Source organism: Anopheles arabiensis, chromosome X, assembly GCF_016920715.1.
Source record: "Anopheles arabiensis isolate DONGOLA chromosome X, AaraD3, whole genome shotgun sequence".
NCBI lineage: Eukaryota > Metazoa > Arthropoda > Insecta > Diptera > Culicidae > Anopheles > Anopheles arabiensis.
The window spans coordinates 1,390,247-1,410,532 of record NC_053519.1 but is presented as its reverse complement, the minus strand read 5'-3'; the positions used below and the strand labels follow the sequence as shown (position 1 = coordinate 1,410,532).

The following is a 20,286-nucleotide window of genomic DNA, read 5'->3' as shown; positions in this document are numbered from 1 at the left end:
TTAATAAAAAAAAAACTATTGCCAGGAGGGAAAGAGTCGCATAATTGCATGTGGCACAAGTTTGTGGTTTATGGTGACGAGTGTTTCTAGCTCGTTTTTTTTGGGTCTATTTTCTCGTGGAGGTTAAAGTTTTCACTGCCAATTGCTGGCACTTGTTGTAGATTTGATGCCATTGTATTGGCATCGACATCTTTAATGACTTTGCGCTGAAGAGGGTTTACTATAGACACTATTCATTTTTTCAGACGCGTGTATGCCTTTTATATTAGTGTATTTGCAGTCCTGGAACCAATTATTTCACTTTACTCCTACAAATCATGCAAAAAAGCCTCCCACATGAAGAGTTTGCATGAGTGTAGTTGGATCGTGATGAGTAGTTGGAAAGTTGACTTTTCAACCAGTGTCAAACAAAATATTTATCAATCGCATTGTGTTTTCCATATCAAATTGACAGTTGCGTTCCAGCGTATTGGACATTGAAACTTGTGCACAAAAAATAATGCAAATTACTATAAAATGGATTGGTTGAAAACGTTGGAGTCTAGCGCGTGATTTTGTATAGAGTGTTGAAAAAATTGCAACAAAAAAATTCAAATTATCAAACTCTATGTTAAAAAAATCACACAAAAAAAACTTTTTTTGCAATATGATCTTAGCAGTACCCACTGTGCGTTGGGGAGCAAGCGGGTTGCCTAGATTCAGGGGAGTGAGAGTGGGAGGCGGGGTACAAGAGTGAAAAAAAACACACGGATGCTTCCGTGTTGAAGAGATGAAACGTGAGAAAACGGTATTATTTCCCTTGCCTTTTCCCTCCCACCGTTCAGTACCGATCTCTCTCTCTCTCTCTCTCTCTCTTTCTCGCTCTCTCTCTCTCTTTCCTGCTCTCGTTCAAGGCTTTCGCAGCCTGAAAAAAAGCGCCCGCTAGTATGCAATCCGCCCGCGTGCTTGATGCTGTTGCTGTTGCGGGATCTTTTCGCCTGGCCGTGTGGAGAGTTGTTCCGCGTCCTGCGCCCTGTTGCGCACGTGCTCTGACTCTCTCTATCGTTCATCGTGCGCTCTCTTGCACGCGCTCTCTCGCTCTCTGTTCTGCGTTTTCCGCAAAGGCAACCGAGAAGTGCAATTGAATTTTCCCAGCCTCCCCATTACATGGTTTTGGATTTTTTTTTTGCACTGGAAGCAGAAAGAGAACGTTAATGACAGAGAGATAGAGAAAGAGAGAGAGATATATACAGATAGGGAAAGAGAGAGAGAGAGAATATCGAAGAAAGAAAGACAAGAGTGTCTGCAACACATCGTGCGAAACAAATTGAGAACCATTCGTTTGCCTTCCTTCGCTCTCTCTCTCTCTCTCTCTCTCTCTCTCTCTCTCTTCCCTTTTCTGTATTGCGCGACCCACCATCGTCACGGGTTCGCATACAAAGTAAGAGTATGGATGGTGATGGTGTGCGAGAGGGGGACGGGGGAAGTGTGGAAAAGAAATCGAAACCGAGGTCGTACGCATGAACGCAGCACGCTGTTCGCCCAGTTTTCTATTTCATTCCGTGCGCTATCGACTGCGTTTCGCTAAGGTAGTTTCGGTAAGGTTTTCCCTTTGTTTTCCCATTTTTTCCCCTTTCTCGATGCTGCGAAGTTGCGAGCGGATGGAGTTGCCAGCGGGGATTGGGCGTGAGAATAGACTGCGTATTAGGGGGGCGGAGGACGTGCACGGCTCGTCCTTGTTGCTCAGCTGGTCGGCTGTAATGTAATGTACTGCAATATCAATTTTAAAACCCTGCTACCACGATCACACACATTTCTTGGTGTAACAATTATCTGAAACAATTATTGAAAAATTGTAAAAGAGTAACCACGGCTTACGCTACAGCAAACAGCATGCTGTTCTATTTTTGTTAATGTTTGTACATTACGAACATTACTGCATTGGGTCTTTGGTCCCCACATGGCCATTTCCCATGTCTGTTCCGCTTCGTGATCGGTGATTAGTTTTTCACGCGCACTGGCTTTAACACGCGCCAGCTCGCAGTTGTTTTTTGTTTAGTATTCTCGTTCCGATGTACCCTAGCCGACCAGCTACGTTTCGCGCATCAGCAAAAGACACACACACACACGCACACTCTTGCACACATTTAGCTACAAATATAGATACATAAAGCGCGTGCCAAAAAAGTGAAAGTGTGAATCTCTTACTGCAATCTGCGTGTTGTGAACGAAATGGCGATAGAGAGAGAGAGAAAGAGAGAAAGAGAATGTCAAGGGTGTGATTTACACTGTCATGCAGAGAGGCAAATCTCTCCACACACATACACACACACACGTGCGCTCGCACAATACACACAATTGCACACAAAGTAATGGCTGCAGCACAGTGCCGGGACGGGCTCGAGAACGCTTTTTGCCGCTGGTGGTATCGCGTTTGCGTGCGCCCTGTGGAGAGTGAAGGCCTTCCAATCTCTCCACAAACGGATTTAGCTGCTCGCGCTCTCTTTCCCGGCTCCTCTAACCGCTCCAGGAAAGATGTTGCTGCCATTGACTTGCCCATTTCGCTGTGTGTGTGTGTGTGTGTGTGTAAAGTTAGGCACACGAAGGACACCAAGCCCTGCTGGAGGCTGCAAAACTCTACACAAAACCGATCCAGGCCGGGGCTGGCATACCTTTGCACCGTACACATGCTCACACATCCACACACACACACACACACGTATTTGTTTTGTGCTTGCGCGCCATATTGAAGGGAAAACGGAGCGAGCCTGATTGAAGGGCTGCAGCGGTAGTGCCCGTTCAGTGCCCTTTGTGAGTGCGTTCGTGCGTGCCGAGCTTCGTACAGATTTCGGCGGCAGGCAGGCAGGCAGGCAGGTTCGCTTTCGCTTCGTGGTGGCTGTGTGTGAGTGGTTGTGTTTTTTTTGCTTCTTTCTTCTCACAATTACTCTCGCCCTCCGCCCTCCGGTAAGCGGTGCGATTTTGAGGCACGTTTTCGACGAAATACGGCAACAAGCTGGAAGTATATTTAAGCGTCATTTGCTCTACGACGCGGGAACGGGTGCACTGTTGTTGTTGTATTTTTGTTTGTTGCTTGTATCGTTCCCTAAAAGGGAGCCTTTTGAATGCTTGAGACCTAAGGGGAACAAAATATGTTTTTTTTTTTAACTATGAAATTTCAGTATAGAAAGCAGATTTCTTTTCAAGAAGCAGCACATCATTTGCCCATCTAATAATGCACCAAGGACACAATGAAAATACACAAAAACACAAACTGCTCAAAAGTAAAGCAACTACTGAAAACAGCTTCAAATCGTAACCCATCCGTCGTAACTGTAAAATCCCATCTTCCATTCGAATAATTGATGGATAATCGTCGCCTTCAAGTATGCAATGCGTTAAATGAGTCTGGGAAATGATTAAATTATTGTGCCAATGGTGCAATTTTCTGGAAATCAATTATGTCCTTCATCGATTATCCGATTGTCAATTCGTATTATCGTTCCAATCGTAGCTTTTCCCGTCCCTGGGCAGGGCTAAAGTGACGCTCTACGGATGTTATCGGTCGATTACGAATATAGAGCGGGCGTGTAGACGAGGTAAGGATCTAGGAATGTGAATCTATTAAAAAGGCTCAACCGACACGAGCCCTTGAGCATTCTCGTCCTGTCCTTGATGGCGCCCTCTGTATGATGGCACTTTATTTGCTGAGTAATCGCATTGCCTACTTTTAGGCGATGCCAACTACTTGCATTGCATCATTCGATAAGCGCCTGAAGGTATGCAATATGATGCTCTTGCTTAGGTTGGTGCAGTTTTCTCCCATTCGGATTCACTCATTTGCTTCACATCAAAGGCTTTTCGAAGCGTTATGAAGTGTTACTGCAAAACATCACCTTTTTGAAGAGCATTTTTGTGCAACGATTTCAAATCATTCTTGCCAGTCAAGCTATGATCCTTGCAATGATTTTCATTTCATTTTATGGTGAAAGCGTTCCAGCGATTGATCCCTCCCTGCCCACACCCCCTTCTAGACCCCTTGTTGGCTCTTCACCCTTGCACATGTCTTTCCGTTTTTTTTTTCTTGCCCCTCCCCAAGGGGTTAGAATCATCAACCCAGCTGAGATCGGCCGGGCCGGAACATTTGTTCCTTCACGTCACGGTGTGTTTGTTGTTCGGCTTGGAGCACCATTTGCACGATTGCACCCAGGAGATTGCACACACGCGAGCGCGAGCGAGCGGCAGCACGGCAGCTGCTGCATTTTCCACCCCAAAACCTACGCCAGCCCGCCGCAACCCGCTGCAGCAAATTGCACACCCTCGCCAACGGTCGATTCCATAGAACCCGAAACGCAGTAACGTTCCTTTGGGGGATACTTTACGAAAACCCCACACCCCCTCCCCCCTTTCCGCCGCTCGTTTCGCCTTTCGCCCTCCGTCCCAGCTGCTCGCCCCTTGCGGGCGTTGGGTTTCAAGGACGGAGAAAAGTTTAACGATCAATAAACCTCCGTACCCCGGGCACTGCTGAGGCCGCTGAATCGCATCGCCTGCATCGCAGTGTGTTTGTGTGCAAGGAAAACGAGCAAAAACTGGAGCAAAAATTCGACCCGCTTTTCTTGCAAATAGTTGAGCACAGAAACAAAAGCAAAAAAAAAAAAACGCAAGAAAAGAAAGGTGCACACGCTAGAGCGTTACACATTCCTTTGCCGTTGCGAAAGTTCTGCACACCGAGCTAGCCGAGGAGCAATGGTGCCAGTTCCGAGCTGCTTGTGTGGATGCGTTAGATTGTTACGCTCGGGGTTTGGCTTCTTTTGCTTGCTCTTCCCCGCAGAAATGTTCTCATTTCCGGTAGCGTCGTTCACTTTATCCCTGTACTTGCCTGTGCAGGGATGAAAATATTTGAAGTAGCTGTTTTCTGAAAAATGTATTTTCAAAAACTTTCCTTGCTTTGCCACCTTTTGTGCACCGTTTTTCAGAGTGCAAATGGTTACGTTAAATGGAAACACATTCAAGCAGGCATGCTATGCAAATGTTCAAAAAAAAGTATTTTAACTGTTGTTGTACATTCTGTTTTGTTCAAAATCCCCTGGTTTCCCGTGTCTCTCCATTTTGGTCGGTACGATTTTCGATTCCATTTCGCCCACAGGGTGTCACGGTGGGCGGCTGACGCTTTCGCGTCTGACGCGGTGTCGAGAGAATTGAATTTCATAGAATTTAATTTAATTCCCTTTTTTTGGCGCACCGCCCTCATCGCTGTGCCAGCGGTGGGTACAGATTAACAGATCGAAAGGGCATGGGCGGGGGGTAGCATTAAAAGGGAGCCAAAAATAAGCACTCGCTGGAGCGCTTTGATTCCTTGCATCCGGTCCCGGGGAAAAAAACACCATTATCGGGACCATTTTTAACCACCGTTCGAGGAATCGGTATCTTTTTTTGTACCGTGGGTGGGCAAAGGGGAGGAGGGGGTGCTAGGGTAGGGTCGTTTTTCAACAGCGTGTGATTGTTATTTACTCCTGAAATGTATGCATGTACATGTGGATCAGTACTATTGATTTAATTGTTTGACGTGCTACCTGCGGAGTATACTTTTAGGCGCCGTTTCGGTAAATCAATTTCGTTTGATTGCTTCTTAGCGCACGGTGTTATGTTCATTGCATACTTTAAGGCGAAATTTTCCTAAACATTTGATATCTTTCCCGTTTTCAACCAATAGTTTTATCTAATTCTTTCCCTTTCTTCTCTTAGAGCAAGAACTAGCAGAACGAGAAGAGACCAACATCACCCTCTAATTGGATTCGCTTGTACGAAAAGCGGCTGAAGCATGTTTCTGTTGGGACGCCGCCTGCTAACTGGACCGCGCGGTGCTGCCGTCGGCGCTACCGTCGGGCTGCTCGGCACGGCAATGGTTGCCATCAACTTGCTCTCCTCACCGGCCGGGTAAGTCGTGCGCGTTGCGGCGAGAGCGGTTGCGGTCCGTTGCTCGGGGCAAACTTGTAGGTTACAATGATCCATCAAAAAAAGGGGCTCCGTAATCAAGCCGACAAACTGGAGGGAAAACAAAAGAGTATCAGCTGAGTGGTCTGCGTGGTTCAAATTTTCCAGATCGACGCATCAATCAATAGCATCGCCGCAGGCGAATGTGTTCAAGGTCTTGTGGCAAGTGGGTGCGGAAAAGTTTTGCGTCCTTCCCCCATTTTGCACTGCGTTCCTTTCGAGCCACAGCTACACAGCTCACTAATAAGCTAAATCTTGTCTAACTTCACGCAGTTTACGTGCGCTGTGTGTGTTTTAGTAACATGAAAGCACAACTCAACAACACCCAGTAATGTGGAACTTTGGGCCAAGTTGTCGGAAAATTAAAGCAAAAAAACACAATCCAAAAGTCCCTTTCGAAGAACAATTGCAGGTACCAAACTCCAAAAAAAAAAAGTAAGATCCAAAGATTGATTTCGGCAAGGTGAAAAGTTTTCTAGGCCAATCTGTGCCCCGTCTCGCGCATCGTTTCAGAGATTCGGAAAACTTTCTACAATAATTTGGCCCACGAGAGGAAAGGGAAATTAATTAACGACTTTGGTTTTTTTGTTTTTTTTTTTTTTTTTTTTTTTTACACAGCGCACAGCGGGTTCAGCGGGGCAGGATTTTTTTGTTTTTGTGCTACCCTATTTGTTTTCAAACCACCTAATCAGAAAATTTTGTTTTCTTGTTCGCTGCTGCTTTGTTTTCATGTGGCCGCATCCATTCAGCGTTGCTGCCTGCTCGGCGGCGCAGCCACCGGTTGCCGGTGCGGACGGGAAGGTGGCCTCCTCCGTGTACGACTTTACCGCGAACGACATCGACGGGAAGCCGGTGCAGCTCGGCCAGTACCGGGGCAAGGTGCTGATCATCGTAAACGTGGCGTCCAACTGTGGCTACACCGACGGGCACTACAAGGAGTTCAACCAGCTGTACAAGGAGTACGAGGCGAAGGGTAAGAGCACGGCTGCGCCTAAATGCATGCAATTGCCGCAACTTTACAGCTTCTTAAGCAACCGAAACGCGCTGAATCATGGCCAAAGCACGGCCACGGACTCGCTTGCACCTCGTGCAGCGGGCGTTACAATCAACCGTCCGGAAAATCGGGCCATTTTTCATTCCCCTTTCCCAGTGTGGTGTGCGGCTTGTGCACCACATCCGGCACGAGAATATCACACGTAGTGTGTGTGTGTGTGTGTGTGTGTGTGTGTGCGGTGAAGAGAGAATAGTGAAAGCAAGCTGGGCTGGGAGAAACATTCCCAAGGGCAAACGTACAGATTGGCACAGCGAAATGCATTGGCGAGCAGCTGGAGGATACTTTCATCTTGTGGTGTTTGTGGGCTGCCTGGGCTGCTAGTTTGGCACTACATGAACATCGGAGCGCCAAAATTGCTGGCCCAGCTGGATGGACAAGAAAGGTGCGCAGATGCGGAAAGGGAAGAAAATTACACCCCAAAAGGAAGTTTGTTTGCATTCTTGCGGGCTTGGAGATGGGCAGAAAGTTTTGCCAGTGTTGCCTGGGTACCAACCCCCGGGGTAATAAATCTGAAACCCGGAGCACGTGTCCGGAGGTTTCTGTGCTGCAATTCTAGGGGAGGGGAGGGCTGGATGGGGGCTTGAATAACGTTCGCAAAAGTAGGGAAAACACTGATACTACCACCAGCATCTACACGGGGCAGGTCGGTAGTTTAATTTTGAATTTCGAATTTACAACACGTCTTTTGATGTGTGCAAGAATTCAAACGTCAGACAGGGACATAAAACATTCGCCAACCTCCACCAGCGAATGACGTAAACCGGGAGGAAACGGAACGCGTCACACGGTCTGGTTTTGGTGTTTTGTCCCTCTCTATCTCTCTCGTGGTAGCTTAAAATAGCATTCCAAACGGAACGCAAGATTCGGCAATCCAGCACTTTGTTGCGCCGTCCACAAGTGCAGTCCGCAGCACGCGTAGCGGATCATGCTGGGCTGGCGTTTATTTATTGCATGGCATTGGCGTTGGACGTAGTCTGGCTTGGTTTTTGTTTTTCTCCAGCTTGCCCGAATCCGTGAGGAGTGGACGGGTGGACGACGATTTCGCACGATTGAGCAAAGCTGTGATGGTTGGCACCGTGGTCAAGCCGGACGGTGAACGCGAACGCAAATCATCAGCCAGCTGGTCGATGGGGGGGGGGGGGGGACGTTTTAGCGCCCTCTTGATGTATTGTGCGAGCGATGGGGTGGAAAATTGTGACTGCTCTAATTTGTATGTATGTGGGTGTTTTCTTTGTTTCTCTGTCATTTGCAGCATATTGAGTGCGGGGAATCTTTTTGTGCAATATATTGAATAGATGGCTCGGGGTTTTTGATGCTCTTTTCAAACGACGAGTCTGAGAATTGATTTTTAGTGATAGTTAATGTAGCCCATCATGTTCACCATTTTTTTCAGCATACTGAGGAAGATTGTTGCGATCCTGCCAGCGAAGTAAGCGTAGGTCATATAGGTTGAGATAGAGATTTTTTCAAATTAAAACAAGAATTCGTGAATTCGAGGAAGCAGCAGTGGGGCTCCAGACTACGCACGAATATTCCAAGACCGAACGAACGATACTATTATTGTAGACAGCCTTTATGCACATCATCTTCTTTTTGGCTCAACAACCGTTGTCGGTCAAGGCCTGCCTCTGTACTAGTGATGGGAAAAATGAAGTTTTTGTCGGAATCGATTCCGGCTAGCTCCGCACTTTTCTGGAATCGATTCCGGATAGTAGGTCCGGAATCAGTTTCCGAAATCGATTCCGGAATCGGATCCGGAATCGGAATCGACTCCGGAATCGGCTCCAGAGATGATTCCGGAATCGATTCCGGAATCGACTCCGGAATCAGCTCCGGAATAGGAATTGGTTCCGGAATCAACTTCGGAATCGGCTCCGGAATAGGAATCGGCTCGGGAATCGACTATGGAATCGGTTCCGGAGTCGAAGTCGGTTCTCGAATCGAAAATGGCTCATAAATTAGAATCGGCTACCAAACGGAGTCAGTTTCGGCATCGCCATAAAAAAAGGCGTTTGGGTCCAATCATACTACTTATTGATAACCGCAAAAATCCAAATTTACTTGTAAAGATCCACATGATTCCCGAATCGGAGTCGGAACCGGATTCCGGAGCCAACTCCGGAGCCAACTTCGGTATCGGCTCCGGAATCGGCTCCAGAATCTTCTCCGGAATTGGCTCCGGAATTGGCTCCGGAATCGGCTCCGGAATCGGCTCCGGAATCGGCTCCGGAATCGGCTCCTGAATCGGCTCCGGAATCGGCTCCGGAATCGGCTCCGGAATCGAATCCGGAATCGGAATCGATTCCAGCATCGGAATCGGCTCCGGAATTGATTCCGAACACGGAATCGGAATCAGGTAGGTCCGATTCCGAGCTCCCACCACTACTCTGTACCACTTTTGGGGTTGGCTTTCAGTGACTTATGGATTACCCCCATGGAGGATAGTCAGTCCTACGCATGGCGGCACGGTCTATTTGGGGCTTGAAACCATGACGGGTATGTCGCTAAGTCGTACGAGTTAAGCGAAATTCATTCGTTGTCCGGAAAACCACGCTATGTAGTTAGTTTTCATTGCCTACAACGTCATCGATATGCTGTAGTGATGGGTAAAGTTGGCCAAAATCCGGAGTCGACTCCGATCCGACTGCGATAAATAAAGAATCGACTCCGGAAGGTAGGTCTGCGCTGCAATATCCGGAGTCGTTCGGAATCGCCCGGAATCGCGCGGAGTCGCCCGGAGTCGGAGTCGTCCGGAGTCGACCGGAGTCGTCCGGAGTCGTCCGGAGTCGTCCGGGGTCGTTCGGGGCCGTTCGGGGTCGTTCGGAGTCGTTTGGAGTCGTCCGGAGTCGTCCGGAGTCGTCCGGAGTCTTCGACGACTCCGACTCCAGGCGACTCCGGGCGACTCCGGGCGACTCCGAATAACTCCGATTCTGGGTGACTCCGAACGACTCCGAACGACTCCGGCCAACTCCGAAAGACTCCGACTCTGGGCGACTCCGCACGACTCCGACGACTCTGAACGACTCCGAACGACTCCGACTCCGGGCGACTGCGAGTCGTCGAAGACTCCGGACGACTCCGGATGACTCCGAACGACTCCGGACGACTCCGACTCTGGGCGGATCTAGTGGTTACATTTTTCCGGAGTCGGAATCGAACTAACAATAGTCGGAGTTGGATTGGAGTCGTGGGTGCGCTCCATACAGCACATCACTAATATGTTATTTAAAGTTCAAAATTGAGTCTAGAAAAACGTTCAAGTCTTTGGCATAATTTGGTCGATTAACCGACGTGCCGTCTATGAAGTAGGTAGCAGTAATTGGGCATCGACAAAAGGACACACAGAAGCATTTCTCGATGCAGATAGTTAGGCCGTTGCGCTTGCACCACGAGCAGAACAGTATTGAGGAAATCTTGCAAGATCATACAGTCACCTGTGTTGGGTATAGGCGCGAACATTTTTGCGTCGTCAGCAAACAGACTGACACAGACATCTGTTGACGAATAAGATGAAGAGAAGCGGGCCAATATTGCTTCCTTGTGGCACAACCGAGCTGCTGACTATCTTCAGACATGTGCTTATCAATTGTGACAACACATGAGCGATTCATTAGGTAAGACTTAAACCACTGCAGGAGCGAGCAGGGAAGTCCCAGCTTATCTAGTTTAGCAAGAAGAAATGCGTGAGGTAGAGAGTAAAATACTACTGCTCACTATAGAGTCAAATGCTGTTTTCAGGTCTGTATAATTTGCATCGACTTGTGCTACGGCATCAATTTCACTAGTACAATTGCTCAAAAATTCAACCAGATTCGTGGTAGTCGACTTTTTTGACACGAGTTCATGTTGATACGGGCTTAGGTAGCTGCGGCATGCATATAGCAGAGGTTTATAGCAGAGTTTATAGCTCTAAAACCTTCACAATGGCACATACATAAGTAAAGTCCCTGTAATTGATGGCATTCTAAGATTTCTTTCATGTTTTGAGAAAATCTCCGATGCACTCTTTTCGGATGCAACTCACCGGGTCGACTCATATCTTTCTGGGATTCAACTTTTTGGTAGAACTATTGTATTCAAATCACTCACTTACCCTTACTCATCCCATCAATGTAATGCACCCACTCTGTTGGAAAGGAGTCGATTTCGGATTACGATTCGATAAATCAACGCACTGCTTGCCCTACTCGCTGCCAGTTACTACAGCATGCAAAAAGGGGTAGCTCAGCTAGTCGTTAATCAAATCGTCTTACCGCCTGCGACAGCGCAAACTTCTCACAAAGTCACACTTGCCCGCCTGCACCAAGCACACGTTCGCGAAGCTGCACCGGGATGGCGGAGGGCGGTAACTTTGAATCCAAACTTGTGCGCTATTATTTAACTTTCCGCTTTTCACGAAACCCGCTCACTCGGGCGTTAATTATCCCGTCGCTTGTAGCCAACTACGACGGCGAAAGTTTTCACCCTTTTTCCTCCAGCCATTCTCATTACTTTCTCACTTACACGCTCTCTCTCTCTCTCTCTCTTTCTCCCGTGACAGGATTGCGCATTTTGGCGTTCCCGTGCAACCAGTTCGGCGGTCAGGAGCCGGGCACGAACGCCGAGATCAAGCAGTTCGCGGTCGGCCGGGGCGCCAAGTACGACCTGTTCGCGAAGGTGGACGTGAACGGGGACGAGGCGCACCCGCTGTGGCAGTATCTGAAGCAGCGCCAGGGCGGCACGCTGGTCGATGCGATCAAGTGGAACTTCACCAAGTTCCTGGTCGACCGGAACGGGCAGCCGGTGGGACGCTACGGACCCACCACCAGCCCGCTCGAGATGCGCAACGAGCTGGAGAAGTACCTCAACCAGTAAAGCCGCGTGTAGCCCCGTGTCCAGTCCAGCACAGGGACATGTTTCCCGGCTAGGCTGCATTAGGCATCGTTTGTAGCGCCAATTGCATACGGTCAGGCGACTGCTGTGCAACGTGTGCTAGCAATGCGACGATTAGTTTGAAGTTCGAGACTATCCCGGGCTGTCGAAAGGGCACGGAGACTCGCTACACCGGAGCAATTTAGAGAAGCAATGACACCTCGGTACGCGTACCTTGCTTGTACTGCTTGTTTTTTTTTTTATTTACTCGAATAAATGTTCCAATGCATTTCGCTAACAGTAGTACTACCAATGGTGGAATTTTGAAGCGATGGGTTGGAGAATAGTGTTGTCTTTTTTGGAGTGATTTTGCCTGTGCGTGCTTGCTACGGTGGTACAACAACGCAGGCGATTCAGTGCTTGTCGAACGCGAGCCCGCTCTTGTCGAGGTTGCTCAGGCTGGCGGCCGTCCGCACACTGTGGCCCCGTCCGGCCAGCTCCGAGCCGCGGCGCGATTCCGACTTGGAGCGCAGCGAGCTCTTGCCGCTGGCCGTCGATTCGCTCAGCGTGTTGTGCACCGGCTTAGACGTGACGGCGATGTTGAGCGCAAACTTCAGCTCGGCCTTGAGCGCATCCCACGGCGTCACCTTCTCCTCGACCGCGACCTTGCGCACGTTCCACAGGAACTCGAGGATGCCGATGAGGAACGCGCAGAAGCAGCCGAGCGCCAGGACGACAAACACGCCGCCCACGTTGCCGATGCCGAGCTCGTTCTCCTGCGAGGAGTTGGGCACCTCGGTGCACTGGCCGCCGCCGCGCATCTCCTTCCACCAGCGCGTCTTCAGCTGGTACAGCTTGCCTTCCTCCTGCATCTTCAGTACCGCTCCGCTGATCGCCGTGCGGTACGGTGAGTCTGCAAAGAAGCGCACGAGTCGTAGGTGGGCGATTGTACTTAAACGAACGTACTACTTACTGACTGGCATCGCGATCCCGTAGCCCTTCGAGTCGAGCAGGCCGCCGATCTGCGTCAGATCGCAGTACCGCTCGGTGATGTACTCGAGCGAGGTCGACTCCATCAGAAAGGCGTACATGCGCTTGCCCTTGATGACGCGGTCCCGGCCCTCGTCGTTGCTCTTGGTAAAGACGGACGGGCGGGCCGACTCCATCGACGCCCACATGCGCTGGTAGGTGGAAAAGTTGGACGTCTGGAAGAACGCCATCGTGCTGCCGCCCATCACCACGCCGTACTTGATCTTGCTCTGCTTGGCCAGATCCTCGGCCGACTCGATCGTCGCATCCATCCGCTCCATCGTCAGGAAGGCGGCCAGATTGGCCGTGTACGAGGACAGCATGATGAGGGCGAAGAACCACCACATGCCCGCCACCAGCCGGGTCGAGATCGCCTTCGGCAGGATGTCGCAGCCCTGCCCCATGATCGAGCCCATCGTCAGCCAGAGCGCGTTGCACATGTCCCAGATGTTTTCCACCTCGTCGTTGTCCTGCTTGCACGGGTGCGGATTCTCCCAGTCGGCCGGTGCCATGCGCGACAGCACGAACAGCAGCACCGAGACGCCCAGGTACGCGGTCGCCATGTAGATCCAGACGTCCAGCGACAGGGGCGACAGGAACGAGAACAGATCCTTCGGCTGCTGGACCGGTTTGGCGTAGAGGATGCTGATGCCTGCGAGGGACACGCGATAGAGAATTGCGGTTGAGATTCCCCGGAGGTAGGATATTTAGCAGAACGAAATGCTCAACCTAGTGTCATAAAGGGCATCGTAAAGTCGACGGCCGTCCTTCGCTCGTACGTAATCGTGAGGTCGCAAACGGCCAGGTCCGCTTTCTGCAAAAACGAGTGTAGTTGAGTTGGGTTGCCCCGAAATCCGACGTTTGCGCACTTACCCGGTCCAGCAGATACTTGACGAGTCCGTCCCACTTTTTCGTCACCTTGTTGTACGACCCGTACTTCCCGTCCGGCACCAGCTCCATCCGGTACTGGAAGCCGAGGATTTTCGAAATCCCATCGATCAGCTCGAGCGAGTAGCCCTCGAACCGGTTGTTGCCCTCCAGGAATTCGCCATCCTTTTTCTCTCTGTTTGAAAACGAAAAGAACCAAAGGCAGAAAACAGAGCAAAGTTTACAAAAGAAGTCATCATATACAACAATTCTTAATGTGATCTGCACATGCAGCCTTGGCATCCAAACAAATCTTGCTCTATAGTAGTGGACAGCTGTCCCTCTATATACACATATCATCGTTGTGTATATGATTCGTTGTTTAACAAACATCCACTGCAGTATATGTACCATCACACATGACGCAGTACGCCTATTACAACCAAGAATTATTCGCCTAGCCCAGTTCTGTAGTCTCTGCAATCTTTTCATTTGTGTTTCATCTGCCAAGAATAATATTGTTGCAAAAAAGTCAAAATGTGGAGCAATTAAAGACCTATAATGTTCTATTTTGCCAATTAGGCTCAATTAAATCATCTTTAAGTCTACACCACACTTTTTCGCAACCTTCGTCGATGTGAAGATTGAAACAACAACGTTTACATTTGAAACTGAATTGGAAAACCCTGTAATGAATTAAATGCATTTCGTTGTGATTCCTCGTTGTCCATGATTTTTTTACCATGAACAAAGCGGGTAATCACAAGAAAACCCCAGGAAATTAATTATTGTAACATGTTTTATAGTCGACATAGGTGAGTATATAAATTTCCTTTCTTTTGGCGTACAATAAACGGCATTTTGTTCAACATTTAATGAAATATAGCAGACAAACTCAAAATTTCACGTTTTGCTTTAGTCCAGGCTTTAGTCTCAAATGGAGAGTCCTAATACGTGTGTTAGAATACGGTTATCTCTCTCTCTCTCTCTCTCTCTCTCTTTCTCTCTCTCTCTTGTTGGCCTGCTCACGATAGAGCACGTCGGTGTGACATGGCCCGGTCAACAGTAATTCTCCAGGATGCTCGGTCCCTGGCTGCAGCCTCCCATCGACGTAGACAACCGTTCTACGACAGGTCTTGCTTCAGCTGATCACTCAGTTTCATCCTTTTCCTCCAAACTACTTGCTCGAGCACACCACCAAAGATAGTGCGGAGGATGCGTCGCTCAAACACACCCAGAACGTTTGCATCCTCCGCTCAGATGGTCCAGGACTCGTGTCCATAGAGGTCCTCCTATGACATACACTGGTGGACATAAAAATAGGAACTTTTTTCTGTGACCGAAAGACATAGTTCTTGTCAGAAATATTTGGTAGCCCTGAAAAGGACTGTTTAAGTGGTTGTTGGGAGGAGGTGTTGCGGTGTTCCACTGAGCGAAAACACATTCTAACGGTCAATCTGGTGACCGTTATTCGCTATCACTTCCTGACAGCGTTTGGCCATATCGCTGATGAGATTACGGCATTCGCTTCTGTCTATGCGTTCCCACATAAACTTGCAGCGTGTCCATAGATCATCGGCTGAACGTGCAGGCTGGTTCTTAAGCTGACGCTTGAGAGTTGACCACAGATTTTCAATCTGGTTGAGGTCAGGACTCAACGCAGGCCACGGTAGAACTTGCACATCCTGGTTTGCCAAATAACATTTAACTGTTCGCGATGTGTGCTTAGAGTCGTTATCATGCTGAAAGATGTAATGCTCTTCGTCTCCGAATTGTTGTCGGGCGTATGGCAACATCTCACGACTAAGTATTTTTCTATACCCTTCCGAGTTCAGTGTCCCGTTGATACGGAACAAAGGACCCGTGCCGTGCCAGGAGAAGCAACCCCACACCATTACGTGGCCGCCTCCGTGACTAAGGGTTTTTATCGTATTTTTCGGATGATACGCCTGATTAGGAAAGCGCCAGACGTATTTAATGCCGTCCGAACCATCCAGATTGATTCTGGACTCATCCGAAAAAATGATTTTGCTCCACCAAAAGATGGATGCAGCTAAATGTTCTTCGGCAAACCGAATGCGCGCTTCTACGTGGTGCGGCTGCAGCTTACGAACCTTCCTCGGTCTCCGGGCACAGAACCCAGCGGCGTGTAAACGGCGAGACACCGTTTTCGCCGAAACTTGCAAACCAAGCTCCTGCTTGGTACGAGTGCAAGTTTTGAAAGGATCCGCCCTGATCATCTCAACAATCCGCGCGTCAACGTCGGCCGTTGTTTTTCGCGGACGACCTGTCGATTTACCCGTAGCCTCGCTACGAATGGCGTTGTCCACAAACGTCCGCGAACGGCCGAACGCCTTGCAGATTGTCTTGATTGGCACGTTCTCACGATACAGCCCCTGAATGTGTTTTCGCTCCTCTGGTGTGCAGTGCTTTCCGCGACCCATGATGATTTTGTGGAATTTTTAAACAGCAACCTTTCACCTTGACCACTGATGGAAGAATGAAGCACAACACGGTTTGGCTCTCCTTTTATACTGCCGCAAAACGCTGCCGGCACTCAAAACTCAAATAAGTAGCGCACCAAAAATGAGAGTATAAAAGGCAAAATTCGGCTATTACAAATTCAGTACGCCTCGAACTGTTGGCGATGACGCACCTAGTGTATGCAAAAAAAAACACACAAATTTGTTTTTCCTATTTTAATGTCCACCAGTGTATCATAGCCCGATATATCTCCCATTTCGTGCGGGCTCAAAGTGTTCTGGATCTCAGCAGTCGGTGAAGCCCATAGTGGGCACGATTCCCCTGCACAATGCGTCTCCGGATTTCGCTGCTGATGTCGTTGTCCGAAGTAACGACCGTCCCGAGATAGCAAAACTCCTTTACCACCTCGAGACTGTCGCCGTCAACTGTTCTGTTGGCAGTGTTGTAGCACCTCGCTGATACGGGGGTGGTTCCGAAGCCTCTAGAAGGTTAACATAGGCTCTTCACCTCCTACTCCTACTCAATACGTCCCCGTCGTACAGAACGGGGAGACATGTCTCAATTATCCAAGCTTGGGTATACGGGGAAACCCAACCCCTTGGGCGGATGGGTTGCATGGCTAAATTGAGAGGGGGGTAGATGATTGATCTTCATGACTCTACCTGGGAGCGTCTGTTCTCCATGTTAGGAGCGGCTTCCCCCCAGCGTATGTCTCTTCCCGAAGGGCTGCGCTGGCTTCTTCCGTCTTGGCTCGCTGCAGGACTCTAAAAAGCCAACGAGCGTAGGCCCTACGACGAGACTGGAGGTTACGGGAGAGGCCTTGCAAGCCACCCTCGTGAAATCTTCACCGCAACGAACAGTCAACAAGAAGAAGTATCGTATTGGACCAATCGATTCAGACCCCGGCAAGGAAAAAGGACTTACGATTGGAAGCTCGAGGCAAAACTCTCTCATCGGATGTGAAGACCCGAATTGCGTTCGATGAGGTCTGGGCCCGCGGTTTCGAATACGGTTACAGGTTGATTACAGCCCCACTCACCCAAACATCAAAACCCCACTTTTAGTTTAAACTGGCAATATTGAAAGCGTCTTCGTTGCGATTTAAAGCTTTATAATTTTAAAGATTGTATAGTATCTTCAAACGACCTGCTTAAACCATTGTAGCTTACCACACTCATAATCAATCTTTAGACAGGTTTAAGTGTAACAAGCATAAACAATGTGTTTTGGGAGGTGAAGGATAGCAGTGCCACCACTTACTTGAACATAAGAAACGGCGCACCGATGCGGGACGCGACGATGAACGTTTTGTTCTGCAGCGATTCCACGATCTGCGAGTACACCTCGCCCTGGCTGCGGGTGTAGTTGACGCCGTGCGTCGGATCCCAGGTCGCAATCTTCTTGAAGCCCTCGTCCTTGCTCAGCTCGATGATGTCCAGGTGGAAGTGGGCTCGCCGGCCAAAATCATCGAAGATGATGGGCCCGGTAATGCCGTGCTCGGTTTTCTGTCCACAGGCGGTACACAATCAGGCTTTTATCGTGATATTCAAACCCTTGCGTATGTGTGCTTCCTATACCCACCACCTTCATGTAGTTGACGATGCGCAGCCCGAACGGCCACTGGCGCAGGTTTTTGCTGCCACAGGACAGCCGGGCCGGGGTGATCTCCTCCGTCGCGTCCAGCTCCCGTATCGCGGTCGCGTATATCTTCACCGCATCGTTGTACAGCGCCGACTCGGTGCGCACGTGCTCGGGCGACACGCGGAACGGGCGCTTCATGCGCGCCTCGCCCTGCTCCCAGTCGTGCACCGCATTCTTGATGTCGAAGCTCTTCGTGTCCATCAGCCGGAGCGCGGTAATGTTGGAGCGCGAGTACCGCAGCTCCTCGAAGTCGATCGTGTGCGCATCGAGCGACGTAATGATGTAGCTCTGGTACTCCTCCAGCATCTTCACCTCCTTCGCCTGGCGCAGCAGCTCCAGTATGCGGTCCGGCCGTATCTCCAGTATGATGTGCGACTCGCCCGACGACTGGATGTCCTTCAGCAGCGGCCGGTAGTCGGGATCGTCGTCGATCTGCCGCACCGTGATCGGCGCATCGGCCGGCCCGTGGATCTGCAGTATGTCCTTCAGCCGCATCAGCCCCTCGTCCGAGTCGTAGATGATGGTGAAGCTCTTCCAGCTGTAGTCGACGATCAGGTCGGCGAGCGCCCGGGACAGTACGTCCGCCTCCGGGTAGAGGTTGATCGTCATCGCCCGCAGCTCCGCCTCGATGCCGCCGAGCGGCTCCGGATCCCAGTGCGTGATGATGTGCGGGATCTCGAGCGTTTTGCAGACCGAGCCGACGATGCCGGCCGTCAGCAGGGAGGACGGGCCGAAGACGGCCGTGACGCCCTCCGCCGCCAGCTCGCACACCTTGCGCTCCGTCCGGAAGCTGTCCTCGGGCGACACGTAGCGCACGATCGGCACCAGCTCGAAGTGCTTTTCGTGCATGTTGACGCGCTCGACTGCGTACCGGAACGCGATCTCCGACTCGTAGCTGTGATCCGGGACCTGGTGAAAGATGGCACCTGGGTTGGTGCGCGGGGATATACCGGAGAACAAATAAAAAAAACGAAGGTGTCATCATCCAGAGAACATTGGGACATTGGAACATTGATTGTTTGGCCTGATTGGGGGAGTTGTTTGAAGGTATATTTTTTTTGTATTGTAGACGCGTTTAGATTCGCGTGAAGATGCAGTACACTTACACAAACACACAGGTGTTTGTGCACACTCACCGACGGGAATTTCACGCTTGCCGTCGACAGATCCGCAAAGGGCGTGCACTAGCAGCAGTATCGCGGGTAGATAGTGGACGCTCACTACACGACCCATGCCCTGCATCATGCAGCGATGCTCCTTCCACCCACACACCACACTCTTGCCACACACTACACACAAAAGGAAAACCGATGAATCCTTTTCTGCACTCACTGTTTCTTCTGCACTGGCGCTTCAAACGGAAATTGCCTGCACAAACGTTCGATGACAGTTGGCGCGACAAAATACCAACCGAAGACACGCACACGCTGTACGATTAAACAAAAGATCACACACACACACACACACACCCCAACCGGTCTGGCACGCGGTCACGAGCACAAAAGTGTACAGCACGCTACGCCGTCGCGTGCAAGATCATTCGCTCGGCAGTCGGGACGGGCGTTTGTCGTGCAACTGGTGTGGCCCAAGCCAAGCATCATCTGCAGCCACCCTTCGCGCACGGCCAACGATGAGGAAGAGACAGCTGCTGCAGCGGGCCGGCAAAAATAGCTCGACGGAGGGCGCGCTGGCAACTGGCCGGCGGCTGAAGCGGGTGGGGTTAGCCGGCGCAACGGATTGTTTCCAATGCAAACAAAAATGCCAAACCAGACAGACACGAGGCAACTCACACACGTGTTTTTTTTTTCAGTATGGGTGTATGGTCTCTATTTTTAACCGAGCCGAAAAGGGGGAAATTGAGGCGGTGGAAATTCTAAGAGAGCGGTATGGAAAAGAAGGCGGGGGAAGGGGGGAGGAAATTTCATGAGAATATTATTTAACGTTTTGGCCGTGCGGGTCGTGCTTGTTAGTAGAGCAAATAGTCGTTAAATGTTCATTCGGGGCAGGGTTTCTCAATGCTGAGTTGCAATTATTATTTAAAGAAAAAAACTGATAATTATTCTTTTTCAGGTAGTCGTGGCATTTTGCTATGGATGTGGGATGTTTATTTGAAACAGTTTTCAATTACCCTATCTTTCAATTTTACAATTTTTAACAGGTGTGTTGAGGACAACTGACCGCATGATGACATCGTTGTCGAATGGGATTCCCGGTGGTCTATTCTTGCTCGGTGATCTATCCCTGCTAGCGTGCACAGCGCCGTCAGCTGTCCGTTCATCCCGTTCTCCTCGCGGCACAAATGCATACGGGGCAGTGGATGACGCTCTCCAGTGTGTCCATTAACCGAGTTTTGAGTGTGTTAACTTCGAACATGGCAGCGAACATGCGTG

General features: G+C 49.9%; 2 protein-coding genes across 3 annotated transcripts; one reads left to right on the top strand and one right to left on the bottom strand.

Annotated features, from left to right (window-relative positions):
* Positions 1–1,524: 1,524 nt before the first annotated feature.
* Positions 1,525–12,178, top strand: LOC120905452 (probable glutathione peroxidase 2). Of its 2 annotated transcripts, none has more exons than XM_040316226.1 (4): positions 1,525–1,577; positions 5,722–5,913; positions 6,720–6,943; positions 11,565–12,178. In XM_040316226.1, the coding sequence occupies exons 2-4, from the start codon at positions 5,798–5,800 to the stop codon at positions 11,876–11,878; spliced, it is 654 nt and encodes a 217-aa protein (XP_040172160.1). In that variant the 5' UTR covers positions 1,525–1,577; positions 5,722–5,797; the 3' UTR covers positions 11,879–12,178. The 2 variants fall into 2 exon arrangements, with proteins under 2 accessions (XP_040172160.1, XP_040172161.1); XM_040316227.1 differs by lacking the exon at positions 1,525–1,577 and adding an exon at positions 2,859–2,881.
* An 84-nt stretch (positions 12,179–12,262) lies between these two features.
* LOC120905444 (glutamate receptor ionotropic, kainate 2-like) lies at positions 12,263–19,519 on the bottom strand. The gene is made up of 7 exons (XM_040316215.1): positions 19,033–19,519; positions 17,837–18,822; positions 17,516–17,760; positions 13,778–13,967; positions 13,634–13,718; positions 12,849–13,556; positions 12,263–12,788 (listed from the first exon to the last, which is right to left on the bottom strand). Exons 1-7 carry the CDS (start codon positions 19,139–19,141, stop codon positions 12,289–12,291), a joined length of 2,823 nt encoding a protein of 940 aa, XP_040172149.1. The 5' UTR covers positions 19,142–19,519; the 3' UTR covers positions 12,263–12,288.
* Positions 19,520–20,286: the final 767 nt, after the last annotated feature.